The 23,590-nt window shown below is 32.0% G+C and overlaps 1 protein-coding gene and 1 non-coding gene across 2 annotated transcripts; one reads left to right on the forward strand and one right to left on the reverse strand.

Annotated features, from left to right (window-relative positions):
- The first annotated feature begins 946 nt into the window (after positions 1–946).
- On the forward strand, positions 947–1,018 carry TRNAC-GCA (transfer RNA cysteine (anticodon GCA)). The gene has a single exon. It is a non-coding gene; the product is annotated as a tRNA-Cys (tRNA).
- Positions 1,019–2,613: 1,595 nt separating this feature from the next.
- Positions 2,614–8,809, reverse strand: LOC118032660 (bZIP transcription factor TGA10). The gene is made up of 12 exons (XM_035037428.2): positions 8,652–8,809; positions 8,147–8,490; positions 7,877–7,977; positions 7,166–7,239; positions 6,893–7,027; positions 6,672–6,743; positions 6,508–6,567; positions 6,306–6,383; positions 6,152–6,215; positions 5,797–6,068; positions 4,810–5,049; positions 2,614–3,201 (listed from the first exon to the last, which is right to left on the reverse strand). The coding sequence occupies exons 2-12, from the start codon at positions 8,446–8,448 to the stop codon at positions 3,052–3,054; spliced, it is 1,548 nt and encodes a 515-aa protein (XP_034893319.1). The 5' UTR covers positions 8,449–8,490; positions 8,652–8,809; the 3' UTR covers positions 2,614–3,051.
- Between the last annotated feature and the right edge of the window lie 14,781 nt (positions 8,810–23,590).

Raw genomic sequence — 23,590 nt, forward strand, 5'->3', positions numbered from 1 at the left:
AATTTTACAATATTTAAATTTAAAACCATCAATATTAATATATATTTTTTAAAATTATTTTATAACCTCAATTTGAAAAGCATTTTTTAAACCAAACACATTAAACTACTTTTTCTTCAACCTCAATTTCAACCACAGTTTTAACCAAATATTCATTTTTTCAAATCAACCTCAACTAAAAGTACTTTTTATAAAATAACTTTTTTCAAACCACAACCACAACAGCTACCGCAATGTCAAACACACTCTTAGTATTGGAATTATTGAGTTATTGCACAGAATTTTTACAAATATCTCATTTCACCAAGCTGTAAAACATGTACTAATATAATTTTTTCCGCATAACTGAGTGTTTAAAAAATAGGGTATACAAATAAAATAGCTATTTTCCTTTTTAAAACATTAAAATATTCTAACTTGATTTCTTGTCCAACTCGAAATTAAAATTAAATTTTATAAAATTTTTCTTAATATGATTAAATTGATTTAATGTGTGCAAGAATAACCTAAAAATCAATTAAAAATATGGTTTGGGTTTAAAAAAAATTCAAGATTATATTAAGCTTAAGTGATATGTTGTGTGATAAAAATAATGTTGAAAGAGTTGAATAAGGTTATATACATATGTAAAGATTATGAAATAGAATTATATAAAACACTAAGTGTACTAGCATGTATTTAAAAAATAATGAAGAAAGTTGTTCTTAACAATGTTTTTGGTTAAAAACAAGAGAACATGTTTTGCTTTAAAAGCAAACCATTTTTTAAAAGTGATAATTGCTATAAAATATTGTTTGTAATCCAAAACCAGATGTGTTTTGAAAGCACAGCAATATCAAACAAAAACTAAGTCACATCGACGCTTGTCATACAACAAATATGCAATTGTTGAAGGAACTTTAATATAATAGTATTATTAAATTAATGAACAGCTTTTCCTCAAATGGGGTCCTTAGCTCAGTGGTAGAGCATTTGACTGCAGATCAAGAGGTCACCGGTTCGAACCCGGTAGGGCCCTCAAATGTTTCTTAATGTTTTTCATTCTAATAAAATGACCCCGACAAGACCCTTTGGGTTAACCCGGCTACATGACGTTTTAAACTTAGGCCTTGTTTGTTTCCCGGAAAGTAGTTTCCGGGAAACCATTTTCCAAACTTTCCTGTGTTTGTTTGTCATTAGGAAAGTTGGTCAACGGAAAACAATTTCCGGTCAGCGGAAAACACTTTCCGGTCAATTTTAGTCAAAAAAAAAATTGACTTGGTTTTCAGGAAAGTGTTTTCCTTTTAGCTGTGTTTGTTTTCCGGAAAGTGATTTCCGGGAAAACACTTTCCAAACTTTCTTGTGTTTGTTTGCCAGTAGGAAAGTTGGTCAATGGAAAACACTTTCCAGTAAAAGGAAAATTTGGCTTGGTTTTCAGGAAAGTGTTTTCCTGAAAAATTTGAGGGGAAAACACTTTCCGGAAGTTGTGAAAAATTTAGAAATGTCATTATTTGCTGATTATATCAAATTTGATCCTCAAACTTTTGATTGCTATATATATTTTGTTTTGAATATTTATTTTTCAATTTCATCTCTTAAAATTTTATTTTTATATTAACTTTGGTCCTTATTTTTATAATTGCTATTTGCTTTTTTCTTATCATTTTTTTATTGAAATTTTTTATTTATCAAATTTGATCCTCATTCTTTTGATTGTTATTTATTTTATTTGAAATAATTTATGAAATGTTGATTATTATTATTTTAATTTCTTCATTTTTCATTTTTCTTTAATTTTTTAGATTTGATCCCTATTATTTTGATTATTATTTGTTTTATTTGAGATAATTTATGAAATTATATTTTTTTTTCAATTTCATTCTCATTCAACTTTTTAATTTGTAAGATTTGTTCCTCATTATTTTAATAAACTTGAGAAAAATAAAATATTAATAAGTTATTTTCCAGTTCATTTTCCATGACATAACCAAACACTGGAAAGTGTTTTCCAGTTCATTTTCCATAACACTACCAAACATCGGAAAATACTTTCCCGGAATTCACTTTCCAGGAATTCACTTTCCCCGGAATTCACTTTCCAAAAGGAATTCACTTTCCTGCAAACAAACGGAGCCTTAGATGAAGCCCACTAAACGATTTCAGACGCCGTCAAATTTCTTTTTTTCTTTTCAACATATTTTATAAACTTCCATAGACGTTTCAAAAAGAGAGAGAGGGAAAAATCTCTTCTGCGGCCTGGACGAGAAAAGTTCAGTGTTTCTTTCATGGTCCGTGAACACAAGCAGGACCCAATTTTCCATGATATCCTATAACACAGCTTTCAAATGAAGCTTTTTGGAAGGTGTTTTACGTCACAGTTGGATTCTGTTTTTGAAAAAAATTGATCTTTTTTTAGTTTTAAATTATTTTAATATATTAATATCAAAAATAATTTTTCAAAACAACATTATTTTTATACATTTTAAAACAAAAAATATTTTAAAAAATAACCTCTATTATTCTTCCAAATACAGTATCATATATATACAATGTAGATGTTAGCTTGTCAGTTTCAAATTCATGATCTCAGGCCACGGGATAAAACGCAAGCATGCATCAAACACCTAGTCCGGATGGACTTTCAAGTTTCAACTTTCAGCACTTTTCTTTCTCTCTGGAACCAAACACTTTTGTCTTTTCTGACACAAATATAAATAAAAACGCCCTAATGTCCTCGGTCATCTTCTAATTCAAACTAACCCCTTTCTAGTTAGCACTAATTATCTTCTTTTCCATCTTCATCAATTCTCCTTCCTGACCATCTATGCATTCATGGTCAAAGATGGCTGCCAAATCATTACTTCAAATAATCTCTCAAAGAAGAAATATTGATCAACTGAGAAATTGAGAGTTCTACCACTTCAAATTTTTTTAATCCACTATTTGGTCTATCTATACATCTCTCTGTAGACGACGAGGAAAAGAAATATAGAAGACATGTTTGATAATTAAGGGGGAGTGATACTAAGAGATATAAAAGTGGTGCTAAGGATCTAGGGTTTCTATTATTCATTATTCTCGCCGGGGACGAGCTAACCAGAGGGAGCTGAGAGCTCGAAGACGATGGAAGTACTCGGCAATAGCAAGCAAACACCTTGCGGCTTGACGGGTTGTGAGTAATTGTTGCAGCCGGTGAATTGTTTGGTGCCTCAAATTATCTGCCTGTAGGTAAAAAAAAAAAAGAAAAAAAAGTTAATTTATATCAAAAGAATATTTCACATCAAAGAAATTCCAAATAGAAAAGATAAATAAAAATCCATGCATGTCGTCATTTAGAATATGGTGTGATTAGGCTTGACCATAAAAACAACATTAAAAATTAAATTATCTTCTTAAGTAGGTTCTTAACTATAATAAATAATTATATCCACTCCTGACTTTGTGATAGTTGGGGTCTTGATTGTCAAACGATCGAGTTATAAGAAGAAAATTTGAGAATGGAAAATGTAGCCTGTGTAACGTGTGTTAGTCTTGGTAAATATTCTTACTATCACACATGTCTAGAAGCTTGATAAATTATATTAAAAAAAATGCAGTCACAATAGAAAGTTTAACCTAGAAATTAATTACAAAGTAATGCATCAATCTCAAACAATTAATCTTTGTATGCTAACTAGTGCCCTCCTCTGATCTGATTATAATGTATTTAGGACAGAACAGGAAATTCAAAGTATTATATGTAATTAATTATATAAGTCAACTGATGGCAATTAAGAAGTGGTCAAACTATTTATTGCTCATATATATATTGTGAATGCCTGAGATGATTATTATGAATTTCTACATCTTGACTGGAATATAACTTGAATTAGAATCCCAATGGAAACGTGATTGACAATTAATTCTCATCAATCTTTTGCTAATATTCTTCCCTAAGGTGATATTTTTCAAAGAACTGACCTAGCATTCAAACTTGGGGCCACCTAACCCTAAATCTTCAAAGAAAAGCTGAGAGACCTCGTTCGCTAAGTGAAAACGAGGGTGTAGGGTCTAGAATGGAGTTCATGCTGATGAGCAGCTCCAGTGGAATGGTAATTTCATTAAAGATTTAACGAGTCAACTCAAGGTACACCCAGCGAGTGAGGTTATGATCAGCTGATCAGGCTGGGTTTTGAGCAGTCAAAAAGAGAGTTATGAAGAATGGACTTAGGTTGTCTTCAAGTCAAACAGTTACGACCATGACATCATACAAACATGGGCTTAACAGATCACTCATAACGTGTCGATATTTATCTCCGTGGGACCACCAGTTCTTGCCACATGTGAGACCTTTGATGCTGGTAATGATCAATTTACCACCATATGATCATGTTTGGTAGCTCAAGCATAGGCTTGTGTGTGTGTTTGTTTGTAGCGTGGCTGGCCGGACAAACAAACAAGCCTTTAATACGTTGATTTGTGCCTACCAATGTACTAAGAATCCTGTATTGTCTGTTGCTTTCTTTCAAAAAATTGATGTACGATCAGATAATCCACATAAAATCATGGCATAACATACACGCATAGAAACCACGAATATATGTGCAACACACCACCCAACCTCACGAGGGTGAGACATGGAGCAGTTTCATGGTTTGGGGTAGGTTTCCCAACCCAAACAGGACCGGATTCCTTTACCGGACCACACTATGTAGGGGCCCGCCAGCAAATTTAACGTTACTCACCGAACAAAAGCTGCATTATATACTTGACACCAATATATATATATATATATATATATAGCAGCTTAAAGAGAGCTAGAGATAGATGATCATTATCATACGTACGTACCTGTCTAACAAATCCTTCAAGGGTGGAGAGCTTGTTCATTGCTACAGCCATTTGGCCCATGTAGTTGGCCATATTAGGAGGGTAGCTCAATGATTCAGAAGCTATGGTATCTGAAAGAGATTGATTGAGAGCTTCAAGCCCTTGAGAGAGAGCATCTTCATTTTCTTGTGTTGATTGTTGCAAACCACATATTCCCAAGATTTGTTGCTCCGTTAATGGCTCGATTTGACCTACTATTATCTGCATTATTAGCACACAATTAGCAATATAAACGAGAAAAAAAGAATCTAAACAAGAATGGGGTTAACTACTAATTAATGACATGTTACCGTTTTGAGGGCTTTGCTAATTAATTCACTATAGACCAAAGAAAAAGATGAACATGAAAACAAGACCTATGATTGTATCTGCAAACGAAAAACAAAGATAAAGACAGGGAGTGGATAGCCGTGCAATTGTTTCTCATTCTCTTTTGTGTGAATGGAACCACAAGTTGTAGTAACAAACATGGGCTTTATTAGATTGACACCTAACTCTGCCCATTAGTAGAAACCTTCACCATCTGTTTCTTCACTCATTGATACTCATAATTTCTTTGTGTTTTAGGCTATCCTCTTTGCCACTCCCACCGGCAAAAGTTGTGCACCATGCATTAATTATAACGTCCAATATTCCTCGTGCAAAATCTAATAATATCCTCACACATCATTTCACCGTTCTTATTTATGAGCGCACGCACATGTGTGTGTGTGTGTAAAACAGATATTTCCAGAAAACCAAACTAATCTAAAAGTTTTAAATTAGATTAAGTATTGTTAGTTCTCGACCTACCTTTTTTTTTGGCAATCTTTTTTGTTAATTTCTTGTCACAGATGATGTTATATATATGCTTTTGCAATGTCTAAGTTCTTGAATAAGAACCGAGAAAAAAGAAAGAAAGAAAACTAACCAAATACTTATAGTTGAAAAGGGTAGGTTGTTCGGTACCTTGATGAGCTCAGATGGGCGGAAACCTCCCATCCACATGAAGCACCGCTCGGCCGGAGTCTTCCACATGCCGGAAACTAGATGGAAGACATCGGTCTTGGCAACCATGATTTTGAGATTCATCATCTCATCATAATGTGCCAAACAGTTGTCAACAAAGAGCCTGAGCTCATTTTCGGGTATATGCTCTTGTAACGCTGCTCGAAGCTCGCACATCAGGCGATGGTGCTCCTCAAGCCATCTTGCATACTCCATATCAAAAAACGCAGCATCTAGAAATCATAAGATGGAAAAGAGGTCATTACTTTGATGCCCTAAAAAATAAAATGAGTAATATATATGTATAAATAAATACCTGAGTTAATATTGGCAATACCAACAGGAAGGCCTTGTTCTCCACCTCCACATAGGAATACGCCCTAGCAGGAACAGTAGAAAAAACCTTGATACATGCTAAGATAACACTATAAATAAACAATAAATTAAAGCAGGTTAAGCTTTTAACTCACTTGAGCTCGGGCTCTTTGTAGTTCTTGTTCCAATTGGGTAAGCTTAATCCTACTTGACTCTAGCTGCTGAACATAAGCCTGTAATAATGAACCAAGAAAAGGAAACAAACCTTATGATTTTATGAGTTGAACGTAATGGTTTGGGAACAATAATAATTGGCAATCAAATCAAATCAAAGACAATAATTTTCAAAGGACTGACTTTTTTTCTTAGCCTGCTTTTCCTTGCTGCCTCTCTATTCTGAGCAAGTCTCCTCAATGTCTGCATAAAAATCGATCGTGACAAACATTCAAAGCTCTTACCTTACACGAAAGTTCAACAAATGTGAAAATATATGCCTTAAAAAGTGAACCAAAAGAAGTCACCTTAGGGTCTGGTGTCTTGGGTCCTTCCTGCTCCGAACTTGATGTTGTTGGACCTTTACGTTTCCCTTCGCGCTGCCATAAAGAACAAAAAACTCGGACATTTTAAATACAAATTCGAATCACAGAATCTCAGTTATATATGTAGACTCTAATTTTTTTTTTAATTATTTAAATATTATAAATGCTCTATTTTATAAGTACAAGTAGTGGTCGTATTCTACCTTGATGGCTTTAGCTGGTTCACGGCCAGGTGCAGAAACGTTTCTTGTATTGGCCAATTCCATGGACGGTTCTGATGATTTCTTTGAACCACCAGTTGCTGAAGAAACTAATCCAGTAGCATTAGTAGTATCAGCCTACCAAATCCAAAACAAACCCATTACAAAAAAATTCAGTACTATAATATATAATTAAGGTTTAACTTAACCAGCAAGAAAGTATGTATATATACCACTAAATTAATTAAGTTATTAACGGTTTTGATTTTGTTATACCTTTGATGGCTCTACGTGCATAGGCTGAGATGGGAAAATATTCAAAGTTGGAGGTCTCATTCCTGCACCACTCTCTGCACACACACACCCAAATCAACATAAATTCTCTTGAGCATTACTTCTCTTTATAGCTATAAATTTGAGAGAGAGAGAGAGAGAGAGAGAGTAATTAAAGGACCCGAGAGAGAGGGAAGGGATACAAAGCTAGAGAGGTATGAACATGAGTGTGAAGTATAGGGACCGTCATGCAATTGTAGCTCTACGGTATCAAAACAGCAAAGGAAGGAATCGAAGAGAGAGAAAGGCTGAAATAACCCATACCCTATCCGTATCCTTTCTATTACATGGAGAAATGAGTGAGGAATTGATCATGATATTTGTGTAGGGTTGTTATATGTCATGGTCTAATGCTTCAAACAACAAGCAACATAAATAAATTCAAAAAGGGATGGGAAAATAACGAGAGAAAACATTTTTTTTCTTGAAATTTGAAAAAAACAATATCTTTCTTGCAGCTGCAAGGCACAGGATCTGGTCAAAGGAAGTACTATTGGCAGAGAGGCAGATTTGCAATCTGCTGCTGAACATGTTTTCCCTGTGACCCTCAAACAGCCCTTTCCAAAGAGAATCTTCCCAGCAGAAACAGAAAAGTGGAAAGGAGAAAGAATACTGTAAAAAAATGAGAGGGAGAGGGAGGGAGCGAGGGCTCACGTCTTTGGTCTTGATTAACAGTGGAGGGGTCTTGTCCATCCAGATAGAGAAAAAGGGCTTGATCCAATTCTCCCAAGTCATAAGCTCCAGCGTCTTTGCTCCTGACACCAAAAGTACACATGTAAAAACAAAAGAAACCCACAGAGAAACAAATGATTAAATTGCAGGGTCAAACCTTCTTAATTGTTAATAATTAGACTTCTAAAAAAGATAATAAAAATAGACTCTAAAATGGGTTCTTGATACTTTCTTTAGTACTGTAAAAATTACATGAAGTTCCCAGGGATTGAGGATGATGATGATGACTGCATGATTCCATAAGGAATTTGATGATGATGTTGCTCTTGTAAATGGCGAGGATCATGTTGTTGCTGCTGCTGATGGTTTTGCTGTTGTTGATGATGGTTTTGTAGTTGCTGCTGCTGTTCAAATAGATGAGTTGAGTGATTGATGACTTTATTGTTAGTAGCAGTAGTAGCCATGAAAGAACCCTCAAAAAGCTTGCTTTCTAATTGTTGTTGTTCCTCCACTATTCCTCCTCCAAGAGCTCTTGAAAACCCCATAAAAGGCATAAAACTACCTTCTTTTTCCTCCTTTAAAGATCATCACCATATCTTTTTAGTTCTCACACATACATACAAACAAACAAAGAGAGTTTTGGTAAAGATGAAACTGAAAAGAAAGAAAAAAGAGGAAAAGGATCGAGGTATACTAATAAGATTGAATGAATGAGGGGAGAAAATATGGAGTTGATTGCAAGGAAACAAAGACAAACCTTATTTTCAGCTTTCTTTATCTACAAAACAAAACGACCGACTTCGTGTGAATGAAAAAAAATATCTTATAAAATGGTCTTAAAATACCCTGTTCATTTTTTTCTCTCTCTTCAGACAAAGGGAGAGAGAGAGAAATAAAAACCAGAGAAGACCTGAAGAAAAACCACTTTGGCTTGTTCGGAGAGAACAAGGAAACCGCTTAAGGCATTTCACAGTCCAAGTTTCTTCGTATTCTTAGGACTTGTAATGACAAGAAAGCCCTCAGGAGTTTCCTATTGACATTTTCATGCAACCTTACACGTATAGATAGGTGTGGCAGCAGTGTTTTTTCATTTCCCTAACCCCTTGGCCGTTTTCTTTCTTTTAATCTCTACAGGTCCACTAGGTTTTTTTCTTCTTCTTTTTCATTTTCTTTTTTTTCTCTCCAAATTATAGGGTATATAGAGGAAGTGGTGCCATCCCTTTTTAATTTTGTAGGAATTGTCAAAAGAACCTAAAAGTAATGGGATTGATACACTCAATAAATTAAATTCACCTCAAAGTTACCAAAAAAAGTTTGACGATCAAAAAAATTCAATGTGAAACTGGATTTTCTAAGTTCAATTTGATTACGATATGAAGTATTATTCTATGTAAAGTTGGGTAAAAATTCTATAAAAAGCGTTAATTTTTGCAAGATTTTGAGACATTGGAAAAATCTGGTAAAAAGTTAAAGGATTGTTAAAACCTTTTACAAGGTCATGTTCATTTTCCTATGAAATTGGAAATGGAATGGGACTAGATTCTGGATTTTAATTTTTAATTATATTTATCTTGTAGTACTAATAAGCTAAGGCTATTAAACTTGGCTTGGTTTATGATTCAATCAAAGCTCAAGTTATAAGTTGAAAACGTTAATCCAGTTTAATTAAACTAAAATAGTATTATTTTATCATTTTAAAAAAAATCAAATGATGTTATTTTAAATTTATTAATCTAAGTTTTGACTAAGTCATAAGTTGACCAGTTTAACTTTTATTCTAATTTAAAATTTAGCATGAGTCAAGTTTTAAATTTATCAGATACTCAATTTACTTATCGATTCAGATTTAATAATAATGTTGATATCAATATGTTATAACTATCTTGGATCATTTAAGCTTCTTATCTTATTGTATTGGTGACTAAAGAGACTACATTTGAGTCTTAGGTGAATGAAATTGGCCATGTTGAAAATCTTTAGCGGGTTTTTTTTTTGGTGCATTGGAATAGAAAAAAAATATCATTAATGTAGCGAAATCTATCTTTTCTATTTATTTCAACTAAATCATGGTGAAAATCTACTTTAATTTCTCAAAATATATCATACCAATAGCATTTGAATAAAAATATTTTATCTTGTGACCTATAATATCGCAATTTAATAATTCTTGTAACTTGTTATAATAATCAACTTCAAACTCATCAGAAGTAAAATTCTTTACACAAACCTAACTCTTATAGATCTTTCTACCCTCATCGTATTGTTTAGTATGAAAGACTTATCCATTGATAAAATATTCATTGTAATACTAGATTTCTTTTTAGAATCTAAAGATAGAAATTTTAATCTACCAGTATTGGCTCCCTTCCTGAACACTTGGTTAAAATTAAAAACCCTTCACGGTAAAACAAAAACATAATTAAATCTAAACTTAGGAGTTATGAATAATTAAATACTTACATGTATTGAGATAACAATAATTAATAATATTGTCTATAAGAAAGTTAACATAGATAACAATAATTAAATGCTTACATATAAAAAAACATATAATTATATGCTTATCCCAATTGAATGCAATTCACTACCATTATCATTTATTAGAATGTGGTTGATTCTTGTTTTTTAAGCGAGGCTCAAATAATATCAGGTAAATATTGAAATATCTTTAACAATATTAAAGTTTAAACATGCGCTTTATTTTTAATTTTTTTAAAAGGTTGAACAAGTATCTGAATATAAGTAATTAGAGTTAAATAATTGAATGTTTAGAAAAAGGAAATGGATAATTACTTAGAATGCATGTAATCCTTAACCTCTCAAATGAATACATGTATCTATACAACACGAAACCTTTAAATTTTGCTTCATATGCTAAATAAATGGGTAAATGCTCCATTAAGTCAAAGAATAAAGAAGAGAAGATACTTTTAAGATTGAAAATTATCTCAATAATGTTCATTCAAGTTGCTTGATGAGTTGGATATTCAATTTGCTCAAATAAGTATCTCTAAAAAAAATGATTAATCTTTGTCATTGCATTCCATATCACTTTTGGCAGTAAAAGTCTTATAAGCAATTAGAATTAGTATTTGCATAAACACGTAGTAATCATAACTCTTCATTTCATGCAATCTATATTCCTTTAAATTCAAAAATCTAGCCATGTTTGAAATATATTCATTAAAAAATTGCAAACTTTTAAGCTATTCATAGACCAAAAGTTGTTCATCCTTATCTAAGATAAATGTGGCTTTGGTCTTTGCAATATGGAACCCATCATCAATCAACTCTATATTTCCATGCATAATCATAATACAAAGCTAGATCCATTCTAGCTTTCATATTGTCCTTTATTTTTTCTTTTCACGTTCATGATCATGTTAAAAATATTATCAAATACATTCTTCTGGATACACTTGACATCCAAATTATGGTGAATAACATTAGTCATACGATAACAAAGCTGCTAAAAAATATTTCTTTACCTAATTATGGATCATATCAAAACTAGGAAACTTTTACTTCTCATAATAAAAACCAAATACAATGTTGTCATACTAAGAAACTTTATCATATAATTTTTCACTCGACAATGACAATGATGCAACATCTCTTTCAACTTTACCTTTTAATAATTATTTTCTGTTATTTCTGAATCGATGATGACTTGGCAAAAACCTCTTATGGTAATGGAAAAACATGTTGTATAATCATTGATTAAGGTGAAGGCTTATTATTATGCATATAATAAAGAAAAACTAATTTTTCATGTGTGCTCCAACATGAAATCATCTCATATGAAAGAAACTCATTTATAGTCCACATCAATATTGTTGTCTTCATTTGAAAATTTAATTTTCTTGAGACATCATATGTTAAAGCCTCAACTAACCATATATAATTCAATTCATCAATTAACGATTAAAGATTAACATTTATATTTCTATCTGGATTGTAAGCACCAAGAATGACCATAAAATATAAGCATGGATTTTGGCTTTATACATATCTCTTAGGCAAGTTGTAAACTAATAGTATAACTAGTCAACAAGAATAGGGTGCAATAAAGGACCCAAATAAATTAAATCCATCAATACACAAACAAGGATGTATATTTTATGATTTCATTAAAAACTCTGGATATATCTTATTGCTTCCAAGCTTTACCATTGGGAGAGTGCACAATGCTTCGTCCACCTTATCAAGTGAATTGTGTCATATCATGTGATTAACAATCTTTTGAAACATAAATAACTTTTATAGCTTAGGAGTGATTGGAAAATATCTCATTTTTTTTATACAATAAGTGTCATTCCTCTATCAATATTGGGTTTATTCATTACAGTACAACATGTAAAAGTTTGAACACATCTAATTTTTTTGATATCCTAGTTCAAGAGATTTTTTTCATGGATTTTATAGTATGAAAGTTACACTTCATCAAATTAAGAACCCAAGACAAAAAAAAAAAAAAAAAAAAAAAAAAGATATATTTTTTAAAAATATATTAATAAAAAAAAAGAATTATACTACAAATATTTTTTATGTATAGTTTAAGTTTATCAAATCAATTAGGGGATCACTTTCAATGAGCTAATTATAAATATGCGATTAAAATTAATAAAATTTGATGAGGAGGCAGTTAGAATCGCTACGGGCAGAATGCCTCAACGTACTACATGTCATTGACATATTAGGTGAACCATAGTTTAGCAAAGTTGTCCTTAGCTATCTCAAGGGATGTTGATGGCCTAGCAATCCATAATTTAATTAGCCCTTAATTTTGCAACCATTTTACTGATCAGCCTTAATTAGTTTCTCTAGCAGTCCTTGCTTCTAGGGCAAGGGTAAGACACTCTCCATAAGAACCCCAAACCCTTGCACTGGAAATTAATTCCATCCTTGCAACGTAACGAGATCTACACCATAAATCGGAATTGTTATTGGGAAATGAAAATGAAAAAATTCAATCTCGAATTGAGATAGATAGAATTATGAAGAAGGCTAAGAGTTCTATACGTCCCCTGCCCCCCCAAATTAAGAAATTGATCCAAGAATTCCAATTTAAATCAATATTTTATGGTGTCGACAATCTATACACACAAGATAATTCAAAAATATAGTTTTTCTTTTTTAATTATATATATATAAAAAAAAAACTCAAAGGGTAAGCTGTGTCCTCGGGTCCAATTTTTGTTAATTTCTTTATAATTATAAGCTAACAAGTAGCTAAAAGTAAAACGAAATGGGGATGTCATTAAAATTCTTTAGTGAAGGTTTTGTAGTCACATGAGGAAGCAATCTTCATGGCCAAGTTCATTTCAAGATGACAGCAGCCCTTAGAGAGCTAAGGGACAGAATCGTCAATAGGGAGAAAAAAAACTCCCTCCATGTTATTTTCTTGGGCAGCTATCAACTAGAGACCGTTGACTAAAAAAACACGTGTCAAGCTAGAATTACCCATTTCTAATTTAAGGGGCAGGATGGGGGACCCATCAGATCATCAATAGAATCTGACCGCTGGCTGCAAATTTCAGTGTAAGAAAACAGAAGTCGTTGTCGGAGAGATGATGGGACCCACTTGAACCGGCCCACACCTTTCCCGCTATATTTTATAATTCCATTTCCAACCACTCCCAAAAATAAGAACTGTCTGCTAACTACAAAGAAAAGGATATCCGAAAGGAAAAAAAAAACATAATATAAATATATGGATGTTTTGTTACGTGTGGGCACTCACATTTTTTTCTAGAGGCCCACCTCCTATTTATTTTTTATTTTTTATTTTTTATTGGAAATTAGGAATAGATCCCACTGCCACAAATGGGTCCCATTACAAATGTTACTAATCACTTGGGTCACACCTAATCCTGATCTTTGATCTTGTTTATCAATGTTAGTTAACGTAGTAGACTTTATGATTTTGATATCTTTCTAATTTCCACGTGGGTGCTTCAAATTAAGGTGATTAAATTCAAATGAAATTAAAAAAAAATAGATTATTTCCCAAGTGTGAACCCTTATTTTTTATGTTGTGAAATTAGAGGATTCTTGGAGTTTTTCTTCTGGATATTGTCAAACCCGAATCATAGCACTGATTATACCTAGCTAGGGCCAATGTTTTCAATTCCAACATTTGACGTATGGAAGTTACCATAGGGGCAAGTCATTAATTGTACGAGGCATCAAATTGCTTGTCAAATCAAAAGACATGCGGTGTTTGACTCCAACTGAAAATTACTCTAGAACATGGAGAGAATTCCATTCGAGCACATTTGTTTTCTGTATTTTGTTTTTTTAAAAAAATTCGTTTATTTTTTAAATTAATTTGTTTTAGTATTAATTTGTAATAAGTCTCTATTACATTACATGTGGATCAATTCTATCCATCAGAAGAAATTGGAACCAAAATAATGATGCGGGCTCTAATTAGTTTCTCAAACACATAATCAAGTTTTGCACATTAATTTATTAAAAAAAAATCATTTTTTTATAGAAGAATATAATTTATAGCTAAGTTACTATAGTAGAAGAATATAATTTATATTTGCGTGGGACAGAAATGAGAGACCGTCCAAAGTGGGGGAGGATGCTTTTTCATGATGTGTCGCAAGGAAAAAATCTCTCACTTGCATGAGCAACACATGATATGGTTGGTCACCTTAACGGGACTATTATATTTTATGAGAGCCTAGAACTTGAGACTAATTTTAGCAAGGGGGTCGCGTGTATATACCTTTTTTAGCATATCAAAACCTGATGTTCGAAAGAAGATGGAAATTTTAATTTGTTGTTGCTGATGACAGTTTTTCTGTGAAAATCATTGGATTTTTTTCATCTATGGAAGAGGGCGTGCGCGCAAGAAAAAACTTTTGATTGCCTTACCTGCGCGTGAGGGAATGCTTGTATTTTCTGAAACTTTTGTTTTTATTAATAGTTTTTTTCCCATATAAAAATGTTAAAAAGCTCTTATAAAATATAAAAAACCATTAATAAAGATGAAAGGTTCAAAAACTATAATTATTACCTTGTAAACAAGTAAGATATTAATCACATGTTCTTTCTTGCATAGCCGCATATCTTTATGTATATGAGCGAATCATCTTATTCTTGTTGGTTATTATAACCCATTTTAAAGTTTAAAATATAAATATTAAAATAAAATTTTATTTTCTTAATGTAGAATTAAAAACCCATTAGTATATATATTTTATATTCATAAAAATAAAATTGTTTTTTTAATAAAACTTGAAATAATTTATAAACTTCATTTTTACAACATACATGTGCTAATCATGTATTTATTTAATTATATGTGTATACTCCCACGGTTTGTGCAAATGAGAAATATTTTTCTTCATTGCCATTAATTCAATTTTGGCATACACAAGAGCAGTTAGCTTTCAGCCATTCCCATTTATATCCAATTGACTTAAAATGTTCACAATTAATTTCTTGTACGAACATATAGTTCCAAATCGTAAGTGGAGATCAGACCTGACAAAGTTCAACAACAACATATGAAGCATTGAATTAAGTTTTTTTAAAAAAAAAAATAGAAGAAGAAAATTATATGTGTGGTAGCCATCATAGAAAAAATCCAGCCTCCGCTAGAAAATGTACTTCAACATCTTCTTCCTGTTTATCGTTAACGACTACCTCGACGTGTTCAAGTGAAGATAAAAGCTGATGCTTTTCCCATGCATAGAAAATCAACATTTACATATAACGCAAATTGACCCCTTGGAGTCGTATCCCAAGGTAAGGTCTTCTTGTTTTATACATTTCGATTATCGAATACCACAAGGTAATGTCTGTGGGTGGATTTTATTCAGAAAAACTGCATAAATGTTGTGCTGATTTGGACAATCTAGCTAATTGTGTGTGTGTGTGTTTTGAGGTAGGCCCACCACGTTTTTATAATAGACCGGAGATCTGTAGTAAAATCCTCTTTAGTTCCAAACGTTTTTTTATACGTTTGAGTTTGTGACCCCTCGTTTTTCTTTTTCTTTTTTTATATACGTGTAGGATTTAAGTTCAAAACCTCATTACGAGGCCCCAAGCATTTTTGAAAAAACAAATAATTTTAACAAAAGACCTCAAAAAAAAAAAACACATTGTAACAAAAGGGAACAAAAAATAAGGGGAAAATAACATTGATTGATTTGAGGTTGAAGTTTTAAAAAAATCAAATATTTTACAAAACAAATCAAAACAAAAACACAAAATCAAAAGAAAAATAATCAAATCTGAAACAAAAATAAAATAAGAGGAAAAATAACATTTTAATATTAGAAGATGAAATAAGGAAAAAAAATTAATTTGATAAAAGGCCCCAAATTTTTTTTAAATAAAAAATGAGGAATGAAGGCTAAAAAAAAAACAAGAGAAAAATAAAATTTTTTGATTTAATGATGAAATTAAAAATATTCAAATATTCTACAAAAGAAATCAAAACAAAATTTTTTAATCAAACTAAAAAGGATCAAATCTGAAACTAAAACATAATAAAAGGGTATATAGCATTTCAATCAAAAGGACAACATGGTTTTTTGCTTGGGTAGTGTGTTTTTCAAGGTAAAAAGAGAGAAGAAAAAAAGAAAACAAAAGGTTATCAGAGCTAAACCAAAAAAAAAAAAAAAAAACACCACCACATGCACTCTCTTATCTAAACAGCAATGCTGTGAGCTTTTGAACACCACCATGATTGCAAAATTTCCATCTCCTACCACCGCCATATGCACCATTGTAAGTGTGCAGAGTAGTCTCAAATGTTAACACGTGCGTAGCATACGCCTGCAATTTTTCTATCAAAATACAAAATTGCACATGTTTTAACCTCATAATTACAAATTAAGGACCATAATGGGAAGACAAATAAGCCCTTTGAACCAAGCTTAAAAAAATATGATTCTATGGATAACCAAATAATTTATTGTGCATTTATTCCTAAAATATTAAATGATCTTTTTAAAATACAAAATTGCCCATGTATTTATCCCATAATTACAAAATAACTACACTAAAAAGACAAATAAACCTTTAAACACAAGTTTAAAAATTTCTAATTAAAGAGATGACCAAGTAAATTGATTGTGTATTTTTAAATAAAAAGATGAACTCGTCCCTCAAGCAAACATAGATTTGTTTTGATTTCAAGAGTATTATAGCCATTGCACTATGCAATTTAAAAGGTAAAAAGACTTTTTTGACCTCAATAAATATTACAGTGACTAATTGGTCCTTATACGAATATAAAACTACCCTAAAAGCTTAGCAAATGAGTTTTTTTTAGGAATGGCAAAATAGTCATTATATTATTCCCTTCCACAGTACACTGAGCCTATGTGCACAGTAAAATTACCACCCCATTCGTCTTTTTTCAATGTATTATGCTTAAAATTTAAGCTTTTTGATTTATGCTACTATGTTGAAATTTTATTTCATAATAATGGTTTTTTTTTTTTTTACTATCCAAATGCATAACTACTTAAAAAAAACCCATCGAGCTTGAATTTAGAAAAATTAACATGATAAATATTAAGAATTATTGTAAATGAGAGAATATAAACTCCTAATCCTTTAGCTAACCATGCCTTAATACCATTTGAAAGTTGAATATTTTTTCAATGTTGTTAGATCAAAACAATTAATGGAATGCATATTATTGATAAAAAAAATATTGACGAAATTGATAAATATTCTAATTGTTATAAAACTCAAATTTAACAAGTGAAGAAGGTATTGTAAAACCTAAGATTGGTTTAGTGGATAGACCAATACAATCCACCACCCAATCATCAAGTCGAATTGGTTTTTTAATATTCCAATTAATCAAAATACTATTCAATAATTAAACATGTAGACCAAATAATCTTTTGGAAGGTGTGATTCCTAGTAAGTTGCAAGAAATTAAATAGGTTGGTATGTATCCCTTAACAAACCTAATGAGGTTCACATTCTCCCTTTTAATTATTAGAAATCAAATTCTGAAAAGTAAAATTAGGTTGAATTTTATAGTTTCAATTGGCAGGAATCAGTACTTGTATATTACCTTTGATCATAACGAAAAAATAAACTTAGCCTTGATGTACAAAAACTAGGTAGCCTGATAATATATGCACATACCGATCAATCTACAGCAAAAAAAACTTTTTTTTAGATAAAAAAAAGTCCCTTAAGCTTTGTTGGTAATTTTCAAATAATAAACATTTAGTTATTCATTATTTATGAAACCTTGTTTTTGGTAAAATAATAATAATAAGAAGAAGAAGAAGAAGAAGAATACTAATAAAAGCAATTTGCAGCTCTATGAATTAATTATATATATGGCGTGTGAATGTTGGTTTAAACTGTGCATATTTTGTTTATTTATACGCTTACAGTAAAAATGACTTCTTATAGCATTGATTATATGAACCTTAGTTAGTTAAAAATATTAATTAATTTCTTAATCGAACTGTCATTGTCAAAGCAGTTTTTCCGTTTGATGTTATTAATAAAGAAGAGAAAGAGATACAGAACCCTTATTACATAAAACAGTATAAGATTTGAATTTTATTTATTTATAGTTTTTGGCTCGTCTCGAAGCCCACATCAATCCCTTGTCCTGAGAAAGACAAACTATATATTGGATTAGGTATATCACACATCAATAAAGTAAAATAATTTATTATAATCTACCATTCAAATGCTAGTATTTTCACCAACTCTTATCTTTGGCACAGACGACATTTCCAGCCTGAAAATGACAACGTATACCAAAGGAAACCCTAAGTTCTAGTTCGAAAAGTACACTTGATCAGCTTATATGTGTGTGTTGATTAGAGAAATTTGCTTCCCAAAACATATACAAGATTCTTGACAGGACACGTATGGCATTGACGGGCATTAATTTTTATCACGAATAAGAGTATATTCGTGATAAAAAAATCCATATATGTGTGATACTCAAACCTACCACTGATATTAACGTAAATCATATGAACACCAGGATGTCAAGCAAATTTATGTCAACTTCTTTTGCAGTCTACCTAGCATGATGTTTTTTTATATCTTAGTAAGAATACCATTAATTTCCAATGATTGATGTAGATTTAGGTCACCCGATCGATGCAATCAAGGTGTTCTAGATACTGTCAAGTATAACATAAAGAAAAATAAATTTAATATTTTTTCTTCATTCGTTTTGAGTTCCAGAAGAGAACAGCAATGAGTTGCAGCAGCTTCATGGTCGACACAAACATAGGAAGATTGAAGTATTGTGTGTCGGCTTGATGCTGTCTGCTACAGATTATTTTCATGCACGCTCCCTTCTTTACTCGTCGTTCAAAAATCATCTTGTTGCAATTATTAATATAATATGCATACCAGTTTTTTTAAAAGCTGGAGCTAGCTAGCCATATGCATTTTGTATGGGGAATAATTTGACTTTATCATGCAAGGGGCTTGCTAGGAAATTAATAGCAGCTAATTATAGCATCAGCATGCAGTAAGACTTTTCATTACTGAAAGGCTTGGGCTCTAATAACGTTGTTGTTGTTTCTTGAGCTTTGTGTTTCAGTCCAGTCAATATATAAAGTCATCTTCATCTTCTACCCAGAAAAAAATATTATATGTTCAGTTTCTTCTTGTGGGAAAGAAGGCGTGGGAAATGCAGTTTAATTTATTTGGAAAATGTTTTGAATGTGGTGTATATTTAAATTAAATTTAATTATCATTTAACAAATAGTTTTCTGAGAAAGAGATCGATGATTTCGATATAATTATTCTAGAAATAGATTATGATTTCCTTATTATGATGATAATGATTGAGGACCAACAGCATCACATTCATTGCATCTTCTCTGCGTTGAAAAGTTTTTTACTCATTAATTGGAACCATCCAATATATAAATGCAACCCATTACATTATTTTTTGGTTGAGTTTTTTAAATTAAGCCTTTGGTCAACTAAGCTTGAAGGTGTACAAGCTAGAATATGAAGTGTTAGCTAAGCCAATGTATATATATACTTGCTGTGGGCTTGGAAATTGTTGCAGTTAATTAGGTTAGGAGATCATAAGTCAATTTAATTATCCCTTGAAGTTTGCAGCAGACTCTTGACATATTCAGGGGGAGAGGGGGTAGCGAGGGTTGCCACCTCCCCCCTGTACTATTTGTTTATGCTTTAATTCCTGCTTAAATTAGGGTTTGACTCTCCTCAATGACTTAGGTTGCTTAACAGTACCATACCCAATGCTATATTGTATGCCTAATTTTGCTTCCCTTGAATGGTTTATGTTTTTATTGGGGATTTATAATCCCAATAACTTTTGACCAGATTAATTTTAATAATTCCAAGTCATACGGCAATAAAATTCATGAGTCTAAACCTACTTTCACAAGCTCACCTAATTTTTTTTTGCCATGTGAGCTCTGTGTTGGTGTTCCCTCTAATATTGTGAAATTATGGTATCCACCTTGTATATTCGGCAAGTCAAACACTGAGATTGCGTAACAGTGCTGGTTACACTCTGATGTTATAAAACACAATTTCGCTATCATTGTTTTCAGTGTATCGCCTAGGAATTCAACACACTATTTCACGAAAAAGCTCATTGCTCAACTATAGTATATCAATTATGGATTCAGAGAACCGCTAGCAGGAGCTATATATGGCCTTCCAAAGATTATAATTTGTTCAGAATCACCCTCATCTTTGTATTTTTCTTGAAGAACGTGTATAAATCTCCCCTTGGAGGTAAAATTATGCCTTTTGTGTAATGTAAGATTAACTTTTCTCTAAGATCATGTCCCCATAAGTTCTGTGGATTAGCCAGTTAAGACCTGCCATTCAAAGCCACGTGAATCAGGCGAGCGTCTCTTTAACATAAAAGGGAAATCGTGTTGTGCTAGGCAATTTGAAACTTCCAAGTAAGAGGTCAAAACTTGAACGGGATGCATCTTCTTATCTTGAAGGGATGGGAAGGGGCGCCATTGATAAGGTGGACACATCCAACGCCATTTATGTCTTGTACGGAATACAGGGCTTTGTCAGCCGAAAATAGTAAAAGGTTTTGGTTGAGAATCTCATGAAGCATCTTTGTAGTTAAGAGATCGAAGTTCATTGAATTTCTTGATAAATGGGATGGTGGGGATAACGATTTGCTATCTATAGCACTGGTTTTGTTTTTGCAATATTTGAGGGAGGGCGGCCATTATAGACCTTAATAATTCCCAAAGCCATCAATAAAGTCCAAAATCTTCATGTGGGGTCCTTTCACAGTTTCTAAATATAGCAAATATTGCTCAGGAGGGGGAACTCTTTCCTAGGGTTATCTGTTTTAGCTGGCAACCACATTGAATGGGGGTTTTTCTCTGTTATGGCCTGATCGCAAACTTCCATGTTTTCATTTAACCTAGATGCCTACTTCATTCCTGCTCCTTGGCCATGCAGGTGGGCAGCTGTATATAATTATCCATAGCCAAATTATTGATCCAACACGCAAATATATATATATATATACAGGTTGATGGTTTACTTCAGATTATTTTCTTCTCTTTAAATTGTAAATTGATATCCCGGTTGAAATTAAAGGCATACAAATTAATAGCTTGATCGTAATTCTAGTTCTACCTCGCATTTAGTCTACTTTGACTTGGCTTCACTTGAAAAACTAGCAAAAGATGAATTGAATTTTATTGAAAAGGACAATAGAAACAAATTTACTAAGCGATTTTTCAAAGGTTTCACACACCCATGAATTCTGTGCATGCACCAGCTCCCTCCTGGTCTTATTTTCCTTAATTTCTACTGTCTTAATTCTTGCCCACAAGTACGATAGCTGAGTTTATTGCTCTCCTTTTCAAACCTAATGCATTGTTTTTGTACGTGCACCGTTACTCGGTTCATACGCGAGATCGAGAGATTCAACAGGAGAGAAAAAAATAAAATTAAAATGGTAAGCCCAACAAGTGCTAATTAAATAATTACCTTCAATAAAACCCAACACGCTACCAAAAAAAAATAAAAAAATCCCCATATGATATAAAACATAACTACTACAGCCAAGATTATTGATAATTACTTAATCAATTAATTCTTCAAACAGAGAGTTAGAAATGACAACCTCCTTCTTAAGAGTGGTGTTGCAGATTTACTCGCTAGCAAGCTTTTTCTTTTATTGAAATACAAGCATGGCCGCTTGCAATATACATTAGATGATATTGCCAGATTTGATTGCGTAATCTTGCCTTTATATTTGGGATTGACAGTTAGAACACGACTCGACATTGTTAAGGGAAAGCACACAGATCAATTGCTATTACCATGTCCTCTGAATTTATAGTAAAAACAATCTATCAACTCTTTATGAATATATAGGCAAGCATGGGTGGCATAAAGCAAGAAAGGTGCATATCCTTGTATATTTTGAAGCCCACTACACGAAAAACAAACATAATAAATTTCAAATCTTTACTCCACTAGTTAACATCTTAATTAAATATTTAACGCGGCAACCAAAATAATTAATCGTCAAGGATATGAGATGACCTGGAGGCTTTTATATAGTTAATTTTCATATAGTTAAATCAAGTTTTTTTTATTTAGTGATCATTTATACATCTTAATAATGTATTTTTAAAATCTTAAGTTGCTGTAATTTTTTTTTAGAATATTCAAATAAATTCAATTGTTGTATGATATGTTTTTCATGACCTAAAATTACACCAATTCTTTATTAATTGTTCTTTATTTATATTAGTAGAAAGAAAACATTTCATTCCAGCTCAGATTAAATAAAAAGGTTAAGAATTTCAATTTGGGTTCCATAAGGAATCTTCAAATATGTTCAACTAGAGAAATCAAATATCAGCTCTAGAGTACAAGGAGTGGAAATCAGAACGTGGGATTAATTGACCACTCAACTCTTTCGTCAGCCTCTGCTAATGATGGTGGTGGGAAACGACAAGTCATTCCCTGAGAAACGACAAGGGGGTTGCTGGGTTTGTAGTCTTACAGACATGTTACCTAGTTCTGTGTGTGAATGAAAGTATTCAAGTACTCGTTGCTCCCTCTAACATTTGGAAAAGTTATTATACATAAATTACATGAGTCAACAGTCAACATTCATAAAAACAACAGTTTCCAATATTATTTTAGGACAACGGAAGCTGGGCCTGAGATTCAGATTTTCTAAATAAAAAACAAAAAATCATAACATGTCTAATGTACGATCCACTGTGTATTGGTCCATCCAATTTATTACAAGCCTGGGTTGCGCCTTAACATCTCTGCTAGGCCTAATTCCATCACGGTGCTTGTCGGCCTGGGACCCAGTAGGTCAATTCCATAGTTTTTTTAAAAAATAATAATTAGGAGTTGAACTAGTTTAAGAAATTATTCTTTAATTAGTTAAGTTAATTTAGATTAGTTAAGTATAATCAATAACCTAAGTCCATGACTATATCAGTAACTTGAAAGTAAAAAATCTTAAATTTTATTTTTGGACGGTAACCCTGGCACACTATTAATCATATTATTAATAAGAGCAATACTCCATGAGTTAGAGGCCATGTTTGTTTCTTGAAAAATAATTTTTGGAAAATTATTTTTTAAATTTTCCTGTGTTTGTTTGTTTTTCCATTAGAAAAGTTGGTAAACGAAAAATACTTTCCGGTCAATTTCAGTCAAAGAAAAATTTAACTTGGT

The sequence above is a fragment of the Populus alba genome, chromosome 6, assembly GCF_005239225.2.
Source record: "Populus alba chromosome 6, ASM523922v2, whole genome shotgun sequence".
NCBI lineage: Eukaryota > Viridiplantae > Streptophyta > Magnoliopsida > Malpighiales > Salicaceae > Populus > Populus alba.

Coding starts and splice junctions, on each gene's coding strand:
- LOC118032660 (XM_035037428.2), bottom strand. CDS start 8,448: ATGCCTTTTATGGGGTTTTCAAGAGCTCTTGGAGGAGGAATAGTGGAG. Junction 7,978..8,146: donor TCAATCCCTGGGAACTTCAT/GTAATTTTTACA, acceptor TTTTGGTGTCAG/GAGCAAAGACGCTGGAGCTT. Junction 6,216..6,305: donor TACAAAGAGCCCGAGCTCAA/GTGAGTTAAAAG, acceptor TGTTCCTGCTAG/GGCGTATTCCTATGTGGAGG.